This window comes from Macaca nemestrina, chromosome 18 (assembly GCF_043159975.1).
Source record: "Macaca nemestrina isolate mMacNem1 chromosome 18, mMacNem.hap1, whole genome shotgun sequence".
NCBI lineage: Eukaryota > Metazoa > Chordata > Mammalia > Primates > Cercopithecidae > Macaca > Macaca nemestrina.
In genome coordinates, this window is record NC_092142.1 from 1,210,254 (window position 1) to 1,233,594 (window position 23,341).

Genomic DNA, 23,341 nt, shown 5'->3' on the forward strand with positions numbered 1-23,341 from the left:
GTCCCGGGTCCTGCTGGGACCTCGGGGCAGGAAAGAGAGCTACTAGGATGGGTCCGGGTAGCCAGACCTGTCCCTCGGAAGCCCGGCTTTGGACACGTTCACGGTCACCCTTGAAGCCAGTCAGTGAGCATTTATTTGGAGTCCCTGGAGCCCTCTGTAACCAGGAGCCCGGGCTGTGGCGTGGGGGACAGAGGAGGTGAGACCTGGCAGGCCCACAGCTCCCAAGCTGGGGGCCCGGAGGCAGAGGAACAATGCACGGCTATGTGGGAGCCAGGCAAGCGGTGACGTGGCAGAACTGTTAGCAGGGGCCCGGGAGACTGCAGCAGACTGGTGCTCACAGCGGATATGAGGGACGGGCGTGCGTGGCAGGGCCTTGGCCATTGCCCCTGACCAATGTCTGTGCAGCAAGCACCACACTGAGCTCAGAATCTGGGCGGAGAGCGAGCCACAGATACAGTGAGGCCGAGGCACACACGGCCGGGCCTGCACACTTGAGCCCAGCAGGAACTGCTGGGTTTCGAGCGGAGGCAGCCGAAGGCAAGAGGATCTGCAGAGCAGTGAGGGGCAGAGGACACAGGGACCAGATGTGTCTCCCAGGCCAGGTGAGCTCAGAATGGCCCCTCCCAGCCCCTCTAGGGGATAGGTTGGGGCCAGTAGCTGACTGGGCCCAGGAGTGGCCCACCCTGGAAGCAAAGGCAAGGCCAAAACCTGGCCCTGCCTCTTCAGTCCGTAAAACTGACACCCCTGGGGTGAAGCTTGGGATCCAGAAGCTATTCCAGGAGGAGGGAAGGACCTCGGTTTCTCCCGGGCCACATGGGTAGGAAGGTCCTCAGGATCCAGCATCAGTCCCACGGCCGCAGTACGATGTCGTCGCCTGTGATCACGGCTGCCTGGCGCCCCCTGCCGGCCCCACCTCAGCCCTTCCCCGCAGGCCTGGCCAGGGCAGCCCAGCGGGCCTGATGTTCCCGGGCACCTGGAGGCCCCAGAGCTGGTGATCACACGCTTGCTCGTCCGTCTCCCTAGAGTTCTGCTGTGCAGCCACCACCCCCCGCCCCAGCCCCACGGCTCTCAGCTGTCCGGCTCCAGCGTCCACTCTGACAGCCACTGCAGGCAGGGGCCCCGCTGTGCCTCAGTCTCAGGGGGCTTGGTGGGGGGTGGAGGGGGCCGGCCAGGTCCAGGCAGGAGTGTGGAGGGGCTGCCTGGCCTGGGGCCCCTGACCTCGGGGTCAGGGTCAGGCGTGGCCCGTAAGGCCTGCACAAGCTGGTCCAGCGGCTGCAGCAGGGTGTGGGGGCTCCAGCAGGCGTCCAGGGAGGGCAGGAAGGGGTCAGGCGTGCAGACCTCTACACACTCGGCGTCCGTGGGGATGCGCAGGTAGAAAGCGTGCAGCATCATTCTGAACGGTCGGTCCTCCTGGCCCGAGGGCTCTCCGTAGGTCAGGTCGCCCACCACGGGGTGGCCCAGGGCACTGCAGTGCACACGCAGCTGGTGTGTCCGGCCTGCAAGGCGAGGGTGCCGCTGGATCAAGTGGGGGGCGGGGCTGCTCCACACGGGCCTCCCTGACCAGGCCCCACCTCCTGTCATGACCCCACTGCAGCCTTGGAGCAGCCCCTTGGGGTGGAACTCTCCCTGTCCTCTGCCATGGGCAAGGACATCAGTGTTCGGGACAGGAGACTGCATTCAGGTCACCACTGATGAGGACAGGGCCGGGGTGGCACTTGGTCCTGGAGAATCCAGGCCAGTCAGACCCCCCAGGACTCAGTCAGGAGCCAGCAAGGACCCTGTGTCAGGGGAGAAGCTGAGAGGCTGCAGAACGTAGAGTTAAGAACACAGGAGTGCTTGTTACCAACTCTGCCTTGATGCTCAGGGTGGCCCAACACGGGCTACGTGGCCCCGTGTCTCAGTTTTCCTTCTGTCACCACCAGGACACCGCCCACCCCAGACACTGCCAACCCCAGACACACCCGTGAGTGGCTTCAGCAGCACTTTGGAGACAGGATCGCCTGCGTACAGCCCGTGTTCCAGAACCACGAGCTCCGTGAGGCTTGGCTTTGGGTTCTCACAACCTGGGGCGCAGATGGCATGTGTGAGGTCAGCGGGACCAGCCCGAGGCCCAGGCTCACCAACCCTAACCCACGATGCCCGCCCAGTTGGTCCCTGCCTGCCCAGGCCCACCCCAACCCACAATGCCCGCCCAGTTGGTCCCTGCCTGCCGCACCCTGCGTGCCCTCGATGCACATGGTGTGGGCCCGGCCTTCCGTGCCGTTCCTGCCGATGGCATGGCTGATGGTCACCCGGCTCTCCTGGATGTGCCCCCGCAGCTGCAAGACAGGAGGAGTCACACAGTGCACGGGGTAGCCCGCCACTGCTGGGGAGCCCACCTAACACGAGGCAGCCATGTAGAGGTTGGTGGGAGGCTCTGAGCCAGGGCCTGCCCAAGTGGGGTGGGAGTCCTGAGTCCCCACGCCCCACCCCAGGACTGACCAGGTCTTACCAGTGCCAGGTAAGCCTTGGTCACGCGCCGCTCCTTGAAGCACCTGTATGCGCTGCCGGCGGCTGCCTTGTTTAGGGCCACACACAGTGCCCCGCTGGTGGAGAAATCCAGCTGGTGGCAGAACCTGAGATGGGGCAGAGTCCATCGTCTGAGCCACTTTCCTCCACAGATGCTGCCGCGGGGCTGTGGCCGCCCCGCCTACCTGAACCCGTAGCAGGTGTCCGGGTCGGCCAGCTCCGGGAAGCGGTGCCGCAGCTGCTTTTGTAGCGTCAGAGTCTCCCGCCACGCCTTGCTGTCAATGCGAACGTCCCAGTGCTTGTTGACCACCAGGAAGTCGCGGCTCCGGTACACGATGGACAGGTTCTCCACGCTGCCCGGCTCCATGGCCGGCCTGCCGAGCCACGCGTGGGTGCGTGTGCTGTGAGCACGTGGGGGGCGCCCAGTCCAGGAGACAGAGGTCCCCGCACCCCCTCACTCGGGCTCCTGTGCGAAGCCACAAGCCAGGTGCGCAGCCCTACTATGCACCTGCATCCTCAGTCCCCAAGATCAGGCCGGGGCGTCAGCTGGGGGATCAGGGAGACAGCCTGGGACGTGCCTGACCCAAGGCTGGAGAAACAGCCCGTTCCGAGCCTGCCCCACAGAGCCTCCCCAAAGACCCTCCCCTCCAGGGGATGCACATGACGGCCTCCGCCCGACGGTGGGGGCGGGGAGGGGCAGCAGCACTCCCGGGGCCCGGCAGCCAGGTCTGCCCGGGGCGCGGGGCAGGGCTGGGGCCTCCTCGCTCCCCGCAGCCCGCGCAGACCGGCGCCCCGCACAGGCCCGGTGGGCAGGCCAACCCCGGCTCCGAGCCCCTCCCGCGCCCAGACTGACCTGCTGCCGGGCCGTGCAGTCCAGGCCCTCAATGCCGTGACCGACACCGGCTCCAGCCCCGCGCCCGCGCGCTCCTGACCCAGAGACCCTGGAATCCTCGCTCCGGATGCCTAGCAGCGCTTCCGCCCTGCCCCGCTGCGCGCGCAGCCCCGCCCCCGGCCCGCCCCCGGCCCGCCCCCGCCGCGGAAGGGCGGCTGCGCCGGCCAATGGCGAGCTCCCCCGGACAGGCCGCGGGGGCTGCGGAGCAGGAACTCGTCCCGCCCACCTCGCGCGCAGCCCCGCCTCCGCCCCGCCGACCAATGGCGAGCGCCGCCGAGCACGCCGGCTGCTGATTGGCGGCGCCCGGCACGCTCGGGGCGGGTGGTACGCGGCGGCGGTGGCGGCGCGGGAGGTTCGGAGCGGGAGGTTTGGAGCGGGACCCGGGCTCGCGGACGGCATGGAGGACTACGAGCAGGAGCTGTACGGCGTGGAGGACGATTTCCACAGCCAGTTCGCGGCCGAGCTGGAGGTGCTGGCCGAGCTGGAAGGTGGGGCGCGGCGCCGGTCTGTCGAGGAGGGATGTCGGGAGGAGGCGAGGCCGCTGCGAAAGCCGGGACAGTGGCGACCTCGGGGAGGGCGTGCCGGGAGCCGAAGGGCCTTTCATGCCGCCGCTGGCGGGATCTGCTGTCTCGGGGCGGCCGCTGACAATCTCCTCTCCCAGCAGGGGCGTCGACTCCGTCGCCCTCCGGGGTCCCCCTGTCCACCGCGGGCCGGCCCCCGCGGACGTTCGAGGAGGCCCTCGCCAGAGGGGACGCGGCCTCCCGCCCCGCCCCAGCCGCATCTCTGGGCAGCAGCCAGGGCCGCGCCGGGAAGAGGCAGGTGGACGCCGACCTGCAGCCGGCTGGGTCTCTTCCCCACGGTAGGTCGGCGGCATTGCCCCAGGGCCTCCGGGGTGGGCGCGAGGCTGAGGAGGCCTCTGGTTCCCTGCATGTGTCTCCCCCAGCCCCCAGGATCAAACGGCCTAGGCTGCAGGTGGTCAAGAGGCTGAACTTCAAGTCGGAGGAGATGGAGGAGCTGCCTCTTCCCGACTCTCCGCCGATGGACATCACCCCGCCGCCGAGCCCTGAGGACCTTGCTGAGCTGTGGGACCACGAGTGTGTGCCTCAGACACGGGTGTCGCATCCCATCTGTCCAGGGGGACGCAGGTGGAGCCCATCCGGTGCCCTGGATGAGGCCTGGGGGGTGGGGAGGGTTCCATGGCTGAGGGTGGCTTTGGACACCCCCATCCAAGGGTGACCTGAGGCTTGAGTTTCTGTCACTGATCCCTGGTCTCTCCTCAGAGCCTCAGACGCTGCTGCTGACGTGGGTCTCACACGGGCCTCACCAGCCGCCCGCAATCCCGTCCTGAGGCGGCCCCCCATCTTGGAGGACTACGTCCATGTGACATCCACGGAGGGCATCCGGGCCTATCTGGTGCTGCGTGCTGACCCTGTCGCCACAGGGGTGCAGGTGGGTGGCTGTCCTTCCTGCACGGTGGGAGGGCTGGTGCTGTTCAGGAAAGGGTCCTGGGAGCCCTCACCTGTGCCATTTGCTCACAGCCAATCCCATGCACACTGCCAGGGGCTTCCTCGGGGGAGGCTGCTTCGTGGGGCGTAGCTTTAGAGGACGCAGTCTTCCCACCCCAGGCTGCTGTCCATTCTGTTTGCATGGCCTGGGGGTGGAGAGGGTCTCCTCCTTGATTCCCTTTCCTGCTGTTGCTTTTTCTCCCTTTCTCCTCAAGCTGCCCACCTTTGCAGCTTATTCTTTGCAGCTGTCTCGTTGGGATGGGTTTTTTTCTTTTGGCCCCCCTGCCCTGTCTCCCACCCCTCACTGGCCAGCTTACTGGGGTTGTCCCACCTGGGTCCGTGAGCACTGATGGGGGCTGGGGTGAACCCTGTGACCTGGGAGGAGCCCATGGGCAATTGTTCTTCCTTCCCCACAGAGCCCTCTGCTCCACGTCCCGTGGCGAGGCGGTGGCCAGCTGGATCTGCTGGGTGTGTCCTTCGCCTCCCTGAAGGAGCAGGTCGACGGCGAGGTTGGGGCTGCGGGTTTGCTGGGGGGTGGTGGCAGGGCCGCCTGAGCCCTCCTGATCCCAGCCTGTTGTTTGCACAGCGGCGGGAGCGGCTGCTTCAGGAGGCCCAGAGGCTCTCAGACACCCTGCGCAGGTGACTCTGCCAGCCCTTCCGCCCTGGGGACTCTCGTTGGCTCTTGCGTGATCTCTTAGCTCATGTTCCGTGGTGTGTGGGCAGGCAGGGTCCCTGCGAGGGGTTTGTGGCTCAGTACATGGTTCTCTCCAGTCTCAGGTCAGGGGAGGAGGAGGCAGCCCAGCCCGTGGGGGCCCCTGAGGAGGAGCCAGCTGACGGCCAAGACACCTGCACTCACTGCCTCTGGGTGGATGAGTTTGCACCCCGGCACTACACGGAGCTGCTCAGTGATGACGTGAGATTTCGTTCTCGCTCAAGTGTGACTGGCTTCCTCTGCTCCCAGGAGAGAAGAACCTGGGCCCAGTGATTTTTGCACAGCTAGTCCACAGGGCTTCGGAGATGGAGTGAGGCTCTGGTTTATCCCTTTGAGTTGTAGGCGGGGAACGGAGCACAGGGCTGTGTGCCACTGGCCCCCTATGACGTGTGAGGCAGGCCAGGGGTCCAGGGTGTCACCTGATCCAAGTCTTAGTTCCTTTACCTACCTTTGCAGCAGTTGACACTGAGGTGCCCCTGGGGAGGGCAGGTGCCTCCCAGATGGGTTGTGGCCAGAGCCGTGGGGACGGAGCCCCTGGTGTGAGCCTCATGGTCACTTACCAGCAGGAAGATGGGAGTGGCCATTCATCCTGCGGCTCAGCGTCCCATGGGGTCATGGGGCTCAAGGTTGCAGGCTGACTGGCCGTGCCTGGAGGCAGTGCCCTCAGGCTATGCCTCCCTTCCCGTAGTTCACCAACCGCTGCCTGCTCAAGTGGCTGAAGTTGTGGGACTTGGTGGTGTTTGGCCACGAGAGGCCTTCCCGGAAGCCCAGGCCCAGTGTTGAGCCGGCCCGGGTCAGCAAGGAGGCCACGGCCCCAGGAAAGTGGAAGAGCCACGAACAGGTGCTGGAGGAGATGCTGGAGGCTGGGCTGGACCCGAGCCAGCGACCGAGGCAGAAGGTGAGCCCTGCCAGCCATGCTGCCAGCAAGAAGCCTGAGGCTTTGCACTTGGCGGCCGGCACCTTGGCAGCCTGTTGAGTTTCTCCAGGAGCCGTGGGTGTGATGACACGTGGGTCTTGGCGTGAAGTGCCATTAACATGAGTTAGAACTGGGTATGTTCTGGTAACAGCTTGGGGGAAGTCAGTGTCCCTGAAGGGCTTTATAGTTGGCCAAGATGGTCTGGGTGGAAGGTGGGTGGTTTCTGGGGGCTGTCACTTGGGGACCAGCTGTGTTTTGTCTGTATGAACCTTGTTTTGTGTAGGGTTTTTTTTCTGTTGCCACCTTGGTGCATGAACGTGCTGAATTCTGTTCTTATTTGATGGCCGGAGTGGGGCGGGGGGAGCACCCAGCCTGTGGGGCACACATGGCAGTCCCTGGTTGCTGGGCCAGGAGCATCCTGTAGGTGCGGTGCACGCCACGCCTCCGTCTACCTGGGCTGCAGGTGGCACTGCTGTGTGGGCCTCCGGGGCTGGGGAAGACCACCCTGGCACACGTGATTGCACGTCACGCGGGGTACTCTGTGGTGGAGATGAACGCCAGGTGAGTGACGTGAGGCCTGTCTCTGGCTCTCCTTCTGTTCTGATGTGTTTGAGTTTTGGCCGTGGACCTGAAACTGGGTGTGGATGTTCCCATCTCGAGGGTGGTGGGGGCCTGGGCGTGTGGGCCAGGGAAATGTGGCCTTCCTTGGGGTTCACGGGATCGGCACGGCTGTGTCATGTGGCGGCTTCTACGCAAGTGCAGCAGCCCCGGCCTCGGGAGGCTGCCCGGCCAGGGATGCCCGCCGTCCTGACGACCTCTGACCTCCCTGTTCCAGTGACGACCGTAGTCCGGAGGCCTTCCGCACGCGCATCGAGGCGGCCACCCAGATGGAGTCGGTGCTGGGTGCTGGTGGGAAGCCCAACTGCCTGGTCATCGATGAGATCGACGGGGCCCCCGTGGTGGGCTCCTTGATGCCTGGGTGGGTGGGTGGGCGGGCAGGCAGGTGGGCAGCAGGGCCTGGACTCACTGTGTCTTCTGCACCTCCCCCAAGGCCGCCATCAACGTCCTCCTGAGCATCCTGAACCGCAAGGGGCCACAGGAGGCGGAGCCACAGGGCCCGGCTGTGCCTTCGGGTGGCGGCCGACGGCGCTGGGCAGAGGGGGCGCTCCTCATGAGGCCCATTATTTGCATTTGCAACGACCAGTGAGTGCACGGGTGGGCACCACAGTCAGGAGAGGCCCCGGCGCCTGGAGGGAGGGACCGGGCCTGTCCCTGTGTCCTGGGCTGAGGTGCCGACTCCGGGGTCCCCGCCCTGCTGCCTCTCCTCAGGTTCGCACCGTCCCTGCGGCAGCTGAAACAGCAGGCGCTCCTGCTGCACTTCCCACCGACTCTGCCCTCGAGGCTGGTGCAGCGACTCCAGGAGGTCGGTGGAGCCCAGGGAGCAGCGTGGCTCAGGGCAGGGTTGGGGGTGTGACCTCGTTCTGGCCGTTTCCCTGCCCCTCCCCATGGAGCCCTGGTAACCCCCGGCAGGATGGGGCATACCATCGGGCCCTCCAGCAGCCCTCCTCCCCCAGGTCTCCCTGCGGCAGGGCATGAGGACTGACCCGGGGGTGCTGGCGGCCCTCTGTGAGAAAACTGACAATGACATCCGGGCCTGCATCAACACCCTGCAGGTGGGGGCCGGCAGGCATCAGGTGGGGTGGGGTGGGGTCAGGAGTCAGCCGCCTCTCATGCCCCCGCCCTGTGTCCAGTTCCTGTACAGTCGGGGCCAGCGGGAGCTGAGCGTGCGAGACGTGCAGGCCACACGCGTGGGCCTCAAGGACCAGCGCAGAGGGCTCTTCTCGGTGTGGCAGGAGGTCTTCCAGCTGCCTCGAGCCCAGAGGTAGGCGGCGGCCACAGCCTTGGCCTGGACGCCCACGGTGCCCAGACCCCAGGACGCTGGCCCTGCGTGCAGGCCAGCACGATCCTTGAGGTGGGAACTCATTGTCCTGAGCCCGTGGCTGCCTGGTCCGGCCTCCAGGGCCCTCCTCAGCCTTTTCTTGGCTTTTTCTCGCCACTGCAGCCTTGGTGGGTCAGCCAGGGAAACCTCCAGGGCCCCCTGTGGGAAGGACACCCCTGATGTGGTGGGGCCTCCAGGGTGTCCCTGTCCAGGGCGCCCTTTGACCTAGGCCCTGCCCCAGCTGCACCCACATTTTTGCCACGTTTGGCCTGGGCTGTGGTCTCTGAGCTCCTGCCTCTCCATACCACGAGGCCTTCTGCAGGCAGGAGCAGCCAGCGTGTCTCCGTCCTGACCTGGCATGGGACCCCAGGGGATGCTGGCCTGGTCGTGCCGCAGGACATGGGAGACGCCGGCCTGGGCCTGTGAGATGTGCTGCTCCTGGCCTGGACCCTGGGGGGTGACTTTCCCTGGGGTTCCCTAGCCCCAGAGGGTCAGGGCAGGGCTCCTCCCAGAGTGGGGCTCCTCCTCGGCTCGAGGGAATTTTTCAGGGAGTTCAGGTCGGGCATGTCTTTGGCTGTCTTTCTGCTGAGAAGAACGAAGTGGGTGGCGGCTCTGATGGGGCCTTTGAGTTTCCCTGGGAGACAGTGCGGCTATCTCTGCTCTTACACGGGCCCATCCAGCTTCAGCATCCCATCTGCAGGCGCCGTGTGGGCCAGGACCCCGCCCTGCCTGCTGACACGCTCCTGCTGGGTGACGGGGACGCGGGCTCCCTGACCTCCGCCTCGCAGCGATTCTACCGTGTCCTGCATGCTGCCGCCTCCGCGGGCGAGCACGAGAAGGTGGTCCAGGTACCTGTCCTCCCCCAAAATCCCTGCCCGGGGGCTGCTTGTTCAGGACCTGGGCTGTGCCCCTGCCCCTGCCGACCCTCCCGTGTGGACGGGGAGGTGCTTTGTGGGTGCTGAGAGAGCCAGGTTCGGGAGATGGGGTGCCAGGAGGCCTCTGAGGTGGGGAGCAGGAGCTAGGAGGGCGGGAGGGGCTGCAGGGCACGGGCTGGCAGGCAGGGCGGGAGGGGCGGCAGGGCACGGGCTGGCAGGCAGGGCGGGAGGGGCGGCAGGGCATGGGCTGGCAGGCAGGGCGGGAGGGGCGGCAGGGCACGGGCTGGCAGGCAGGGCGGGAGGGGTGGCAGGGCACGGGCTGGCAGGCAGGGTGGGAGGGGCGGCCATCCGACGGGGGAGGTTGCTCTGGTGGCTGCTTGGGACTCAGCGGGTTGAGGTGGAGCCTGTGCCCGATGGCGTGGCCTGGGGCTGTGAGGGGCTGGATTCTGGACTTAGGGTGCACGTGGGGTGGAGAGCAAGGTGGTGAGGGCTTCTTGCCACCCTGCCCCCGGGAGTCCCTGCCTAAGCTGCGGACTGACTCTAAGCAGCTTTGGATTAACAGCTGGGGATCCAGAGTCAATCCCCAAATCCCAAAACTCGCGATGCGGAGGGGCAGCGTGGATAGAGTCCCCCGAGGAACGGGGTAGAGACACTGGTGGGCGGAGCTTCCTCAGGCAGTCTAAGGAGGGGCTGAGTGAGGCTGGACCTCTTTGGTTCCTGGAGGCCTTCTGGTGGGCAGTTCACCCCCTTGTCTCAGTCTCTGTCAAGCTGGAGTGAGGATGCTCAGGGTGGACCCTCCTCCAACCCCCAGACCCCATGGCCCCTTGCTGGTGTGTGCTGCTGCCCGACGCCCAGTCTTGTGGGGACCCTTGTGGGGCAGGCGGCATGCCGGGCAGGAGGTGGAGGGTCCGCGGGCAGGAGGTGGAGGGTCCGCGGGCCGGAGGTGGAGGGTTTGTGGTGGTGCACTTTTCCTGGGATGGGCAGGGGCGTGAGGGGCAGGAGCTCAGGGGTTGCTGGCTGCCTGCAGGGCCTGTTTGACAACTTCCTGCGCCTGCGGCTTCGAGACTCCAGCCTGGGCGCCGTGTGTGCGGCCCTCGACTGGCTGGCCTTCGACGACCTGCTGGCGGGGGCTGCTCACCACAGCCAGAGCTTCCAGCTGCTGCGCTACCCACCGTTCCTGCCCGTGGCCTTCCACGTGCTATTTGCTTCGAGCCACACACCCAGGATCACCTTCCCCAGCAGCCAGCAGGAGGTGTGCTCGCCTCTGCGCCACTGCTGCCCACCCCCGTGCTGCCCGTGTGGCTGCCCCCGGCCCCACCCACCATTCCCGCACCCACCGTTCCCCCACCCACCGTTCCCCCACCCACCGTTCCCCTACTTGGCCTGGGAGGCCCCGGTGACCAGGCCTTGGTTCGCCCCCTGCCCCAGGCCCAGAACCGGATGAGCCAGATGAGGAACTTGATCCAGACGCTGGTGTCCGGCATCGCACCAGCCGCGCGCAGCCGGGCCACGCCCCAGGCCTTGCTCCTGGACGCCCTCTGCCTGCTCCTGGACATTCTTGCGCCCAAGCTCCGCCCCGTGAGTGCTGTCCCCAGGGTGGGGGACTCCCCGCCTGCTGTCCTCCCGTCCCATGTGAGCACACAGCTGTACAGCCTGCTCAGCCCCCGCCTGCTGCCCCCGGCCCCCAGGTGAGCACACAGCTGTACAGCACCCGTGAGAAGCAACAGCTGGCCAGCCTGGTGGGCACGATGCTCGCTTACAGCCTGACCTACCGCCAGGAGCGCACGCCCGACGGGCAGTATATCTACAGGCTGGAGCCGTGAGTCCCCCAGTGCCTGGGGCGGGGGCCTGGAGGTGCTCCAGGTGCCAGGGCCCGCATAGGGCCGGGAGTCTGAAAGCCCAGTCATGGTGTCTGGGGTGTCGGGCCCCAGTGTATCCCTCACTACGATGTGACCGTGAAGGGGGGTCACCCCCAGTCACCTGAGATTGGCCTTGGGACCTGAGTTTTGCTGCAGAGCTGCTCCCAACCTTAGTGCCCCCACATGGAGCTGGAGCTGGGGGGCCCCGAGAGGGACTGCGCTTTCCAAGGCTGTTTCCCGCTGTGGGATGGCCACGGGGGTGGCGGGTGTGAGGCACGGGGCAGTAGCCCCAGGGTCCTGCTGCCCCAGCAACAGCACCAATGTGCAGGACACTAAGTCGCTGTCGTGGCAGCCCCCGGCAGGTTTCATCATCCCACGTGTACTTGCAGTTGGGGAAACTGAGGCTCGGGGCAGTTAAACTCGGCTGCTGTGGGGTTGGGGTGCGGCGGCACCAGGACTCACCCTACATTCTCGCTCTGGCGTTGTGACTTTTGGGGTTTGCGGTTGGAGCGCCTGGCGGGTCTCTGGTCCTGGGCCTGGCCCCACTGACCTGCCCTGGTGCCCCCGGCGCCGAGCAGGAACGTGGAGGAACTCTGCCGCTTCCCCGAGCTGCCTGCCCGCAAGCCCCTGACCTACCAGGCCAAGCAGCTCATCGCCCGCGAGATCGAGGTGGAGAAGATGCGGCGGGCGGAGGCTTTGGCCCAGGCAGAGAACAGCCCCCAGGTGAGCCCACCCAGGCTCTGGAGCAGGCTGGGGCCTGGGCGTGGACCATCCCCACTATAGCTCTGTGTGACCAGACCTCACAGTCCTGCTCCCTGCAGGTGGACGGGAGCTCCCCAGGGCTCGAGGGTCTGCTGGGGGGCAGTGGGGAGAAAGGGGTGTGCCGACCTGCCCCACGCAACCACGAGCAGCGGCTGGAGCACATCATGAGGCGAGCGGTCCGGGAGGAACAGGTGTGGAATGGGCAGCCACGGGGGCGGGACCAGGGTGCCTTTGGGGGTGGGGCTGGGGCAGTCATGAGGCAGGGCCAAGTATCTTCAGGGGCAGGGCCAGGGTATCTTCAGGGGTGGGGCCAGGGTGTCTTTGGGGTTGGGGCTGAGCCACAGGAGTCGTCTGGCTGAGGGTGGGGCTCTGAAGGATCAGCTCCCTACACTCAGCATGACCAGGGTTCTACTCGGGCCTCAGTTTCCCGTCTGGGCAGAAGAGTGGCTATATTGGCTCTTCTTGGTTGGCACCTGGTGGGGAGCAGATGGCAGTGAGGGGTGAGGGGCAGCTGGCCTGGGCCAGGTTTGGAAAAGGTGGCTCAGAGGGGCTCCAGCCCCTCCTCCCTGGAGAGGCTCTTGGTCCTCCTGTCTTGGGCAGGGGCTGGACGGGGCGTCTGTCCTACAGGGCTGACTAGTCCCTCCTCCCCATCAGCCTGAGAGGGACTTCTTTGGACGTGTGGTTGTCAGGAGCACAGCAGCCCCGAGTGCAGGTGTGTGTGGGGCGTGTTGTGGGGTTGTGGGGGGCCTGGGGTGCTGGGGTCCAGCTGAGGAGCAACCCTGTGGCCCCGCAGGGGACACGGCCCCGGAGCAGGACTCAGTGGAGCGGCGCATGGGCACGGCGGTGGGCAGGAGCGAGGTCTGGTTCCGCTTCAACGAGGGTGTCTCCAATGCTGTGCGGCGCAGCCTGTACATCAGGGACTTGCTCTAGGTCTCTCTGACCCGCGACACGCCCCCGCATTGCTTCCCCGAGAGTGCGCAGAGGGACGGAAACCTGATGTCTTTATAAAGTCACGCCTTTACAGACTGCAGTCACGCGCGAGTGGAGTGGGGCTCACAGGATGGTGCGAGTGGGGCCAGGAGAGGGGCTCACAGGATAGAGTGAGTGGGGCTGGGTGCCGTCTCACAGGATGGAGTGAGTAGGGCCACGTGTGGGGCTCAGAGGATGGAGTGAGTGGGGCCGGGAGTGGGGCTCACAGGATAGAGTGAGTGGGGCCGGGAGTGGGGCTCACAGGATGGAGTGAGTGGGACTGGGAGAGGGGCTCACAGGATGGTACGAGTGGGACTGGGAGAGGGGCTCACAGGATGGTACGAGTGGGACTGGGGGAGGGGCTCACAGGATAGAGTGAGTGGGGCCGGGCGTGGTCTCACAGGACGGCGTTAGTGGGGCCGGGAGAGGGGCTCACAGGACGGCGTGAGTGGGGCCGGGTGCGGGGCTCACAGGACGGCGTGAGTGGGGCCGGGCGTGGGCTCACAGGACGGCGTGAGTAGGGCCGGGAGAGGGGCTCACAGGACGGCGTGAGTGGGGCCGGGTGCGGGGCTCACAGGATGGTGCATTTGCCCTTTTCCACCCATGGGTTGTTCTTCATCAGGTCGGGGTTCAGGAAGGGGTCTTTGGGGATCCCATCCTCGATCCACTTCAGCAGCCTGCGGGTGGGTGGGTCGTGGGTGAGTGGTGGCACCTGGCCCCCGAGGGCCTCCTGCTGCACCTGCCGTCGGTGGTGGTGGTCATGGCTATGAAAATGAGCGGCCAGCACAGGGCAGACAAATGAGAGGCAAATCAGGCGGGTGGGGCACTCACTCAGGGATGGTCTTGGATGCCATCTCCCGCTGGAAGGCCAGCTGGTACTTGAGGCTCTCCACCTCTTTCTTCATCTGCGGCACGTCCCACTCCTCCATGGCGTCGGGGGCTTCCGAAGCAGCCAGCCTGGGGCTGGAGGGCACAGGAGGAAGCCACAGGGCCGAGGCTGCCAGCCTGTAGTCCCCATCCCCACTGCTCCCTCCCGGCAGGCCTGAGCTGAGCCCCCCAGGATGAAGGGGCGAGAGTCCCCATCACTGCCTGGGCCAGTACCCTGGGCCCTGTTTTCTCCACTCGTGTCTTTCCCAGGTCCACATGCGTTGCTAGGGTTTAGGGCACAGGGCAAGTTCCCATGAGGCCCCAGCTCCCGCCTTCCCCAGTGGGACTAATTAACTGCAAGACATTCTTAGCTACTTCCCCACACCCCCCCAACACCTTAAGAAGGTCCCTTGCAGACAGCAGAATGGGTGCTCAGCACGGCAGGCCCCCAGCTCCCACCCTCCCACTGAGGCCCATGCAGGCCGACTCAGACCACGTTGTGAGGCGTGGGGTGAGGTCCTCAGGAGGTGGCCCCTGCCCCGCCCCGCCCCGCGGCATGCCCCTCTGCTTTGCATGGGCAGAGCGCAGTCCAGAGCCAGGACTCCTGGACGGGAACATTTTGCTGCAGTTTGCATCTCCGGCAGGTGGGGTGTGTGCTCAGGATCTTGGGGGCTCAGGCTACACGACCTGAGTGTAGGACACGGGCTGTTGGTGGCCCCTGGGTCCCCAGTGTGTGTGGCAACCACACACACATCACCGGCATGCTTTCTGCTTGTGGCCAGCCTGGGAATGCCACAGGTTGACACCTCAGAACTGCCACAAGTTCGAGGCAAGTAGGGGTGGGATGCCCCCTGCCTCTCCCCCTGCCCACTCCAGGGGCCCAGGGAGTCCCTTACTCTGTCCCAACCCTGGCCCCAATCCCCAAGGTTGGGAGAAAGGGCTGAACCTTGGGAGGTTGGGTTGGGGGTTGGCGTCGAGTTTGGAGGAGGCTGCCTCTGGCTGTGAAGGGGGCTCCTGGCCCAACAGTCTCCCTATCCCTTTGGTCTCGCAGCTGCTCCCCAGCGAGGGAGGGGCCCAGGGCTTGGGGCTGGTGGGATCCCGGTTGGTGAAGTGGGCAGACTCCCAGCAGCCGGCAGACCCGGGGTGGGAGCTCGGGGAACAAGTGGGGGCGTTTCTGGGGGAATGATCAGGGTCGTGCAGAGGGAGGATTCCCTCCTGGAGATCCTCGAGTTCCAGCACCCAGCCTGCCCCCTTCCCCAGTGCGGGTCTTTCCTCGGAGACCCTACACTCAGCCGTGTGGGCGCGGGACCAGCTGCGTGCAGGTCCTCCCAGGCCTGGGGTGTTGGTGCCCCGCCCACAGCCTGGTCCTCACCGCCCAGCCCTACCTTCGCGCAGCTGCCGCCGAGCCCAGCCACCTGCCCCACGCACCCTGTGGACGCCCCCAGCCGCAGGACTCGGTGGGCACTGCAGGCGGCGCACGGCGCTCAGATGGACACAGCTCCCCCGCACCGCGTGAGCCGCCTCCCTGCCTGCAACACCGGCTCGGGTTGGGTCTTGCTGTCCGTGGGGCAGCCGCCCTCGCCCCGGGAGTTAGGTGAGCCCAGGGGACTGACCTGGGCCAGCCGAGAGCCGCGGAGCCTCAAGGCCCTCCCTAGCCCCAGGGGCCTGTTCGTCGGACCTACCTTGAAAGGTGACAGTGGAGGGACAATGATGACAAAAGCCAGGCGACCGCGAGTGACAGCGAGGGCCAAGTGATGTGCCGGGAGTCCGCCAGGCAGAGCCCTGGCTGCGCCCCGCCCCTCCCACCACCTGGGCCCTGGCGCCACCCCCACCCCCTCCTCAGGGCTGGGCTGACCCCAGAGACAGCCTGTGCTGCCCAGGGCTCGCCCAGCGGGTGGACACGCAGCCAGGGGCCAGAGTGGGGCTGGTCCGGTTTCCCTGAGGGACCAGCTTGGGCCTGGTGGAGAGGTCTCCTTCCACTTGAGGGGGTGGATTCCTCAGCTTCATACCAGGGGCCTTCCCCCTCCAGTGCCCTGGGCCAGTCCGGAGGAGTGGGGATGGGACTAGGACCCTTTACCCTCTGGGGCCTCTGCAGCCTGCAGGGATCAGGCGACCCTCAGCTGTGCCCCCTGACAGGCGTCCTGTGTGGGCCATGTGGCTCACCCTGGGATGTGAGCCTTTTCCTGCTAGGCGCCCCGGGTCTCCGTGGAGCTCCCTGCTCCGCCCGATCCCCCCTTCCCAGACCAGCGGCCAGCTCCGGAGGGCAGGAGGGTGCCGTGCTCTTCAGTCTGATCTGAGCTGAGAGTGGCAGCCTGAGGCGTCTCCAACACCAGCCCACTGTGGGTGCTGTGGGGCGCCCTGCCTCGGGAGAGGTGCATCCAGCTGCAGCACTTGGCAGGGATTGTGTGGCCTCGAGGCTCTGGGGAGGGGGCTTCCCTTTGCGGTTCCGCATCTGTCAGCCTGCAGAGCTGAGACTGGCCCCTTTTCCTCTGACACATTTCTCTGTGTCTTGGGTGCACCCCTTGGGCTCCTGTGGGAGCTGCGCCATGTACCAGCAGGTGACGCACACACCAGGTTGCATCCTAGGTGGGGGCCCCCAGACAGCAACAGCAGCCTCTGGGGGCACAGGGCCAAGCTCCCCAAACTCAGTCCTTGCAGAGGCTGGGCCACCCCCGGGGAAGCCTGGGCCAGGGCCAGGGGCCTGTGAGCAGGTCCTGCCTTCCCCAGTGTCACAAGGAACTGCCCAGCCTGCCTGGGGTGGCCCAGAGCCCTGCAGGGGTGGTTGGGGAGAGGTGGGCCTGTCCCTCGCGGGCGCCCAGGCCCCTGAAACCACTCAGCAGGCCTCCTCGCTGCTGTGACTGTGAATCGGGGCCACCTGCACCTCCCGCCCTGATGTGGGTTGGCGGGATCAGGCGCCTCCGGAACTGGGGCACATTAGGGAAGGGATTATTTTTATTACGGATTTGGGGGTGGGGTGGGGCAGCTTAAAGCCCAGGGCACCAGGCCTCCTCCTCAGGGCAGATGGCTGCTCCTCTTGGCACGGTGGGGGCTAGACGAGTTCCCCCTGGCCCTGGTGCCTGCCCTGCCTGTGCCCTTGGGTGCTGTGACTCCGGATGCACCTTAGTATCTGGGCTGCTGGGGGCTGTCCCTATGGCTGGGGGCACCACTCCACCTGGCGCCAGAGGGTGGCATGACTGTTGGGGGAAGGGCGTGTGCTGCCCCAGGGTGCAGGCAAGGTGGGGGGACCCCAGGACATGTCCCTGCATTCACTGGGACAGCAGGTGGCTTGGAGCCACGGCCAGGGTGGGGACACCCTGAGCTCTGAGTTGTGAGAGCTGGGGCTTCTGTGGCCGCTCTCAGGACCCCAAACGGCCTTTGCATCTGCTCATCTGGAAGGACCTAGGGGGTCTCTAATGGGGTCACCAAGGCTCCAGGTTCTGGCTTTTGGGCAATTCACTGGACCCAGTAAAGGTCACCGAGGGTGCCTGAGTTATGTCCAGCACTGCCAGTGCCCCCAGCAAATCAGGACACGGGTTGGAGTGCGGTGTGGGCCACCAGGACAGCCGACACAGGCCGTGGCACCACGTCCTGGAGTGAGCACCGCCTTGTGGTCCAGGCACATCGTGCCGGTCCTCAGCGTCTCAGGGGAGAAGCGGCTGTGTGTACCTGCACGGTGGACCTGGCCCGCCTACCTGCCCAAGGTTGAGGGCAGGAGGAGGTTGAGGGAAGTGGGGGCAGGGCCAGGGTGAGCCGAGGGCCTTGGGTCTGCTCCAGGCCCACGTCCCAGGCGTGTGGTAGGTCCTGTCTCTCACCCCACTTCTGTGGTGGTTCAGGTCTCTGGGGGTGGGGGGCACCAGTCATCCCACCCGTGTCGTGTGGACCCCCAGAATCCGAAGCAGGTCCTGTGCTGACCTGGGCGGGTGCAGTAACCTCCACTCCCGTGTGAGGGGCTGTGAGACGCCATCCTCAGTAAGACGGGGGTCTCGAAGACTGACTTCTACTTTCCTACCAATTTTTCCTACCAAAGTTGGACACCCCCAAACACATCCAGGCCCCGACCCCTCGAGCTGGAGTCAGCCTCGGGGTCTAGAACCTCCCTCCCCCGGCCCCACAGCTGGACCTGGCTTCAGTGATTCTTGCTGGGAAGAACGGCAGCCATTTCCCCACCTGAGTGACTGCAGCCTCCCGGGAGGCCAGGGGCTCCGTTCTGAAATTAGGCCACTAATTGGGCCGCTGGGTGAGACACGCAGGGCTCTTTCCGCTGGCCTAGAAATGGCTGTCCCTGGCCCGAGGGGCTCCTGCCTTGCCAGACATGGGGCTGTGCAGCTGGGCCTGAGACTCCATCTACAGCCAGCCGAGACCGCGGGGGAAGCACGTGAGGCCGGGGGCGTTCACACTGACCTTAGGGCTTGGTCCCACATTGGCACAGGGGTCTCTGACCCCCTCCTAGCGGGAAGCTGCGGCCGCAAGGTCTCCCGGGACTGGCCTCTGCCTGTGGCCTCAACTCCGAGTGGGTGAGGGAGACAGCCCCCAACACCAGTCAACTCCCCAGGGAACAGAGGAACAAAGTGCTGAGCTGGGGACCCAGGGCTAGCCCCGTCCTCCACCAGCCTGTACCCTAGGCTCTGCAGAGGGCTCTGGCTGTCCTAGCGGGACCCTGTGGTCTGCCGGCCCCAGGCAGCCTGTGCAATGGGTGAATGTGTGTGTGGACACGCTGACTTCGCTCAGTCCCTGCAAACAAAACCGCAAACGTGGGGCCCAGGAAAATAAGGAAGCTCCTCTGAACCAAAGGAAGCTCATGGCAATGACTTATGTCCTCTGTGAAAGTTTTAAAGTGATTTTCAAAAACAATTTAAGCTCTTAAACACAAGCACAGAAAACTTCAAGGGAATCCCGGGTGCATGGTTGTCATCCACACCTGACCTCCATTGTGTAGTCAGGGGCCTGCTAGGGGCCAGGCCGTAGCCACGCTTGCACTGCGGCCTCGGGGTAGCGTGCCTGCCGCAGCTCAGTTTACTCAGAACAGCTGCAGGTAGGTGCGTGGTTACAATTTGCAATTGCCGGAGGATTCCTGCTTAAGAGACACCGTCTCCTGAAATCCCAGGTATCTCTTTGCTAACCAGAAGTTTGGCCCGAGGCAGGAGGCCCCGGGAGCACAGAAGCAGGCTGAGCAGTGGATCCCCACGGCCTCGGACGCCCTAGCTCCTGGCCTGAGGACTGGAGGTTAGTGTGTCCCCAGAAACAATGCCAGCTGGGCTCCTGGGGATGGGGTGCTGCCCCCACTCCGAGCTTGAATGTGTTTAAGGGGAACCGATGGGCAAAATAACAGCCTGCTGGGCTCAGAGGCCCCCACCGCCGGCTACACCAAATTACTCTCTTTCAAGGGCGCCAGCTCAAAGACGTTGCAGATATTCCAAAATAGACACACATTTGCTCAGCTGAGGGTGGTGGGAGGCCTTGAGGCGAGACCTTTCCAAGGTCTGTGGGGGAAGAGGAGGGAGAGAGAGTCGCGCCTTCTGCCCCAGGCCACCTCCGGTATCGTGGTCCCTGGGGCAGCTTTCCTAGGAGCCCGTAATCCGCAGGGTGGTGGCCAGAGTCGTGTAGCAGGCTGACAGGGCCTCTGGCTTTGGGAGAGTCCCCGCCCACACCGACAGACACTTGCTTTGGGATGACTAGACTGGGTGCAGTGGCTCACACCTGTCGTCCCAGCACTTTGGAAAGCTGAGGCTGGAGGATCCCTTGAGCCTGGAAGGTGGAGGCTGTAGTGAGCTATGATCATGCCACAGCGCACAACAGGGAGACCTTGTCTCAAAAAAAAAAAAAAAAAAAAAAAAAGGATGACAGAGGTCCAGTGATTTTGCCCAAGGAAAATTAGAAGTTAAGATGGTGTGTTTTGGCCTCTGTCCGTCCCCATGGCTTCATTCGAACACTCCGGGCTCCCTGGCCACCACTGTGAGTGCGTCAGGGCCCAAGGACCTTCCTGCACCACGACCCACAGGACGTCCTGTGAGTCCAGGTTGGCCTCTTAAGAGCCTGGATGGGTCACACCACAGCCCATCGGGGATCCTGGGACCCCCAGTGCAGGGGGTGGTGCCGCTGCTGCTTCCAGGCCTGGGGAAACCATGTAGACGGGACCGTCTTCCAAATCGGATTGGCAAGTGGGTTTGGCAGAGCCCAGCGAGATACTAGGATGGCCCAAACTGACCAGAAGGCCCCGTGCAGAGGCGGCTGCTGGGGACAGCCAGGTCACCCCAACACGGGTGGAGCTCCTGCATGCCCCACTTCCCACCCCATGGGTCACAGGCCTCGAATGCACATCCTGCCATGTGGAGACCAGACCACAGGTGGCCAAGCCCTGTCTCAGGAAACGGGCCTGGGGCCCTGGGCGGCCGGCACTCACTTCCTGGCTATCTCTACCACCACGTGGGGCAGAAAGATGCCGGCCTGGATTTCTGAGCTCCTCAACAGCTCGGGAACAGCGCAGTCACTTGCCAACGCAGTGTGCGAGGCACAGACCATTCCAGGGCCTGGCCTGCGCCCACAGGGCACTCCTACCACACGGGCTCCTTCTCACAAGGCGACACCGTCCACCCCCAATCGCTGGGGCCCAAAGCAGCCCCAGAACAGACACATGCACCCCAAAAAGGGGGTCAGTGGGGTAGACGCACCCATCTGGGGACCCTGTGTGTCATCCCAAGTGGGCCGTAGCCTGGGCATCTGGTCTTAGGTCCCAGGGCTTTGCTAGCAGAAGCCTCCAGGTGTGCAGGGTCTGTGCTGGAGGCCTCCCACCGGCCACCATGGATTCTCCACCCGTGTGGCAGCACCCAGGTCCCTGCACCGACAGACTTCTCGCACTCAGTGGGCAGCAGAGAGCCCCCTGAGCAGCCCAGGTGCGTGCAGATGCACAAGGCTGGCTGGGGCGGGAGAAAGGGAGGGAGGGGGGGCTCTGAGGAAGGCGCCTGCGTCCCCACAGATCAATCACTTGATATTTGATGTGACCTGCAAACCTTTTATTTGCAAAATACATAAAGTAGGCGGCAGGAAGTAGCGGCTTACACCTGTAATCCCAGCACTTACGGAGGCCAAGGCGGGAGGATCCCTTGAGCTCAGGAGTTGAAGACCAGCCTGGGCAACACAGTGAGACCCTATCTACAAAAAAATACAAAAATTAGCTGGGTGTGGTGGTGTGTACCTGCGGTCCCAGCTACTGGAGAGAGGCTGAGGTGGAAGGATTGCTTGAGCCTGGGAGGTGGAAGCTGCAGTGAGCTGAGATAGTCACTGCACGCCAGCCTGGGCGGCAGAGCAAGACTCTGTCTCAAAAAAAGTTGAGGCCGGGCACGGTGGCTCACATATGTAACCCCAGCACTTTGGGACGCCGAAGTGGGCGGATCACCTGAGGTCAGGAGTTTGAGACTCACCTGGCTAACATGGTGGAAACCCGTCTCTACTAAAGATACAAAAATTAGCCAGGGGTGGTGGCCTGCGCCTGTAATCCCAGTTACTCGGGAGGCTGAGGCAGGAGATTCGCTTGAACCCGGGAGGCGGAGGTTGTAGTGAGCTGAGATGGCGCCACTGCACTCCAGCCTGGGCGACAGAGGGAGACTCCGTCTCGGGGGAGGGGGGGAAGTTTGGAGTCACGCCGCCACCACCCTTTTAAGGACGCCTGGAGCTCCCAGAGCCCCCAGGAGCTGAAAGAGGCAGGAAGGATCCTCCCTACAGCCTCTGGAGGGATCGCGGCCCCCATTACCTTTTCAAAAGGTCACCTTTCCCCGCGGTGTGACCCTCGAAAGCTAGATGTGCCCAGGAAGCAGCAGCCCAGGCCCTGCACCTTCCCTCCCGCTCCCTCTGGCCGCCGGGCCTCAGCCAGCGCTGCCCCCTGTCCCGCCTGTGCCCTCGCCAGGGCCCCTCGCCGCCGCCCCCTGCCGCCTCCCGATCTGGTCAAACTCCCGGGCACGAGCCCCGCGTGCAGGCGCCGGGCCTGGGCTCCTGTGGCCGTCCCGCCAGCGCCCGTCTTCCGTCCCTGCATTTAGAGAAGGACGATGGCACAGGCACCCGCCCGCTGACCCCTCTTACAGGTGAGGAAACTGAGGTAAGACGGTCGGGGCTGGCTGCAGGGCGTGTCGGGCCCTCGGGGCAGTCGCCCAGACCACCCGGACGGCCCCGCTCGCAGCCTTCGCCCGCGCCCGCCAACTTTTCAACCGACCGTCGCGTGCCGTTTACTTCCGCCTTGGGAGATCATTTCCGGGTCCCGGCAGGAAGGGGCCGGGCGCGCGCGACGTCAGCGCGCGACGCAGCCATCTTGGCTCCTGGCAGCGGCGGCCCAGGCCTCGGTCGTGGGCTGGGCGGCCATGTTGGAGTCGGGCAGGGGTCTCATATCCGGTCACTCTCCACTGGCGATGATCGATTGCACTTGACGGTCGCGACGCTGGTCGAGAGTCGCTCGCATTGCTCGAAGTTTTCTGCAACTCCAGGACCGTAAAATGTCTCGAAGATGGCGAAAGGCGTAGGCCGCTGCAGAATCAGATGATCCAGAAGGATGCCCACTGTCTTTTTGGTCTATTTCAGTTGTAAACCAAGAAATACCCGGGACAGGCCTCGGTGGGCTTCGGAGCGTGTCTCGGCAAGGTCGAGGTCTTTCTCCAGCGATGGTTTTGAGCCTCTGTATTAAAAGGGGGAAAGTGGGCTGTGGGGTATCCTGTTTCTGAGCCCATGGTGGGAAGAGAAAAGGAGTGGGCGGGGGGCGGGGATCGCTGATGATGCGTCCCCAAGATGAGGGGAACGGAGAGTGCGATGTGATCCGGCGTCTGTAGTTACCTGTCCAGGAACACAGGGAGAGGCAGTCCCTTGCCCGGCTCGGTCTTCAGCTTCGTTTTGTCCTTTTGGCTGCCTGAATTGGGGTCCTGAGCTTCTCCTTTCCTTTCACACCGTCCTCCACAGTTTCCCAAATGGGTTGTGGAATGCTTATTCCCCGGCACACCTGTGAGATCCCAGGCAGAAGCCAGTGTACAGAAACGCGTTGCATCAGTAGGGATTCTCGAGAGGCAGACCAATGTATTGGAGAGAGAGAGATCGATAGACGGTTGAGAGTGGGTTTGTTAGGGGAATTGGCCCATGTGGTTAGGGAGGCTGAGAAGTCCCGGGAGGGACGCCGTCTGCAAGCTGGAGACCTGGGATGCTGGCAGCCTGGCTCAGTCCAAGTCAGGAAACGGAAGAACCCGGGGAGCTAAAGGTGTGACTCTCAGGCCAGGGCTGAAGGCTGAGAATCCAAGGAACCGCTGGTGTTAAGTCCTGGAGTTCCAAGGCTGGGGGCCCTGGGGTTCTGATGTCCAAGGGCAGGAGGAGGAGGAGAGAGTCCCAGTGCCAGGAACAAGATCAGAACTCCTTTTCCCTCTTTTTTTTTTTTTTTTTTTGAGAGAGTCTGGCTCTGTCTCATAGGCTACAGACAATGCAATGCAGTGGGGTGACCTCAGCTCATGGCAGCATCCACTTCCCAGGTTCAGACAAGTCTCCTGTCTCACCCTCTGGAGTAGCTGGGAC

General features: G+C 64.7%; 3 protein-coding genes and 1 long non-coding RNA gene across 12 annotated transcripts; 1 reads left to right on the forward strand and 3 right to left on the reverse strand.

Annotated features, from left to right (window-relative positions):
- Positions 1-115: 115 nt before the first annotated feature.
- LOC105485883 (RNA pseudouridine synthase domain containing 1) lies at positions 116-3,507 on the reverse strand. 4 transcript variants are annotated; one of them, XM_011748465.3, is made up of 6 exons: positions 3,362-3,507; positions 2,694-2,882; positions 2,492-2,615; positions 2,216-2,318; positions 1,962-2,063; positions 116-1,496 (listed from the first exon to the last, which is right to left on the reverse strand). In XM_011748465.3, exons 2-6 carry the CDS (start codon positions 2,873-2,875, stop codon positions 1,069-1,071), a joined length of 939 nt encoding a protein of 312 aa, XP_011746767.2. In that variant the 5' UTR covers positions 2,876-2,882; positions 3,362-3,507; the 3' UTR covers positions 116-1,068. The 4 variants fall into 4 exon arrangements, with proteins under 4 accessions (XP_011746767.2, XP_024649876.2, XP_011746765.2 ...); XM_024794108.2 differs by having other exon boundaries at positions 2,694-2,783; positions 3,362-3,502; XM_011748463.3 differs by having other exon boundaries at positions 2,694-3,054; positions 3,362-3,502.
- Positions 3,508-3,719: 212 nt separating this feature from the next.
- LOC105485882 (chromosome transmission fidelity factor 18) lies at positions 3,720-13,177 on the forward strand. Of its 5 annotated transcripts, none has more exons than XM_071083818.1 (22): positions 3,720-3,888; positions 4,065-4,259; positions 4,344-4,494; positions 4,681-4,849; positions 5,322-5,414; positions 5,492-5,544; positions 5,677-5,818; positions 6,306-6,515; positions 6,997-7,094; positions 7,369-7,492; positions 7,585-7,736; positions 7,863-7,956; positions 8,108-8,206; positions 8,285-8,415; positions 9,173-9,320; positions 10,375-10,599; positions 10,776-10,925; positions 11,036-11,166; positions 11,785-11,929; positions 12,028-12,159; positions 12,623-12,680; positions 12,762-13,175. In XM_071083818.1, exons 1-22 carry the CDS (start codon positions 3,798-3,800, stop codon positions 12,896-12,898), a joined length of 2,928 nt encoding a protein of 975 aa, XP_070939919.1. In that variant the 5' UTR covers positions 3,720-3,797; the 3' UTR covers positions 12,899-13,175. The 5 variants fall into 5 exon arrangements, with proteins under 5 accessions (XP_070939919.1, XP_070939917.1, XP_070939920.1 ...); XM_071083816.1 differs by having other exon boundaries at positions 3,724-3,888; positions 4,062-4,259; positions 12,762-13,176; XM_071083819.1 differs by lacking the exon at positions 8,108-8,206 and having other exon boundaries at positions 3,724-3,888; positions 4,062-4,259; positions 12,762-13,177.
- A 3-nt stretch (positions 13,178-13,180) lies between these two features.
- On the reverse strand, positions 13,181-15,589 carry LOC112427422 (G protein subunit gamma 13). Of its 2 annotated transcripts, none has more exons than XM_024794107.2 (3): positions 15,487-15,589; positions 13,769-13,900; positions 13,181-13,614 (listed from the first exon to the last, which is right to left on the reverse strand). In XM_024794107.2, the coding sequence occupies exons 2-3, from the start codon at positions 13,864-13,866 to the stop codon at positions 13,509-13,511; spliced, it is 204 nt and encodes a 67-aa protein (XP_024649875.1). In that variant the 5' UTR covers positions 13,867-13,900; positions 15,487-15,589; the 3' UTR covers positions 13,181-13,508. The 2 variants fall into 2 exon arrangements, with proteins under 2 accessions (XP_024649875.1, XP_070939923.1); XM_071083822.1 differs by lacking the exon at positions 15,487-15,589 and adding an exon at positions 15,190-15,212.
- A 3,024-nt stretch (positions 15,590-18,613) lies between these two features.
- On the reverse strand, positions 18,614-22,929 carry LOC139359791 (uncharacterized). Its single transcript, XR_011616223.1, has 2 exons — positions 22,619-22,929; positions 18,614-22,463 (listed from the first exon to the last, which is right to left on the reverse strand). It is a non-coding gene; the product is annotated as an uncharacterized lncRNA (long non-coding RNA).
- Positions 22,930-23,341: the final 412 nt, after the last annotated feature.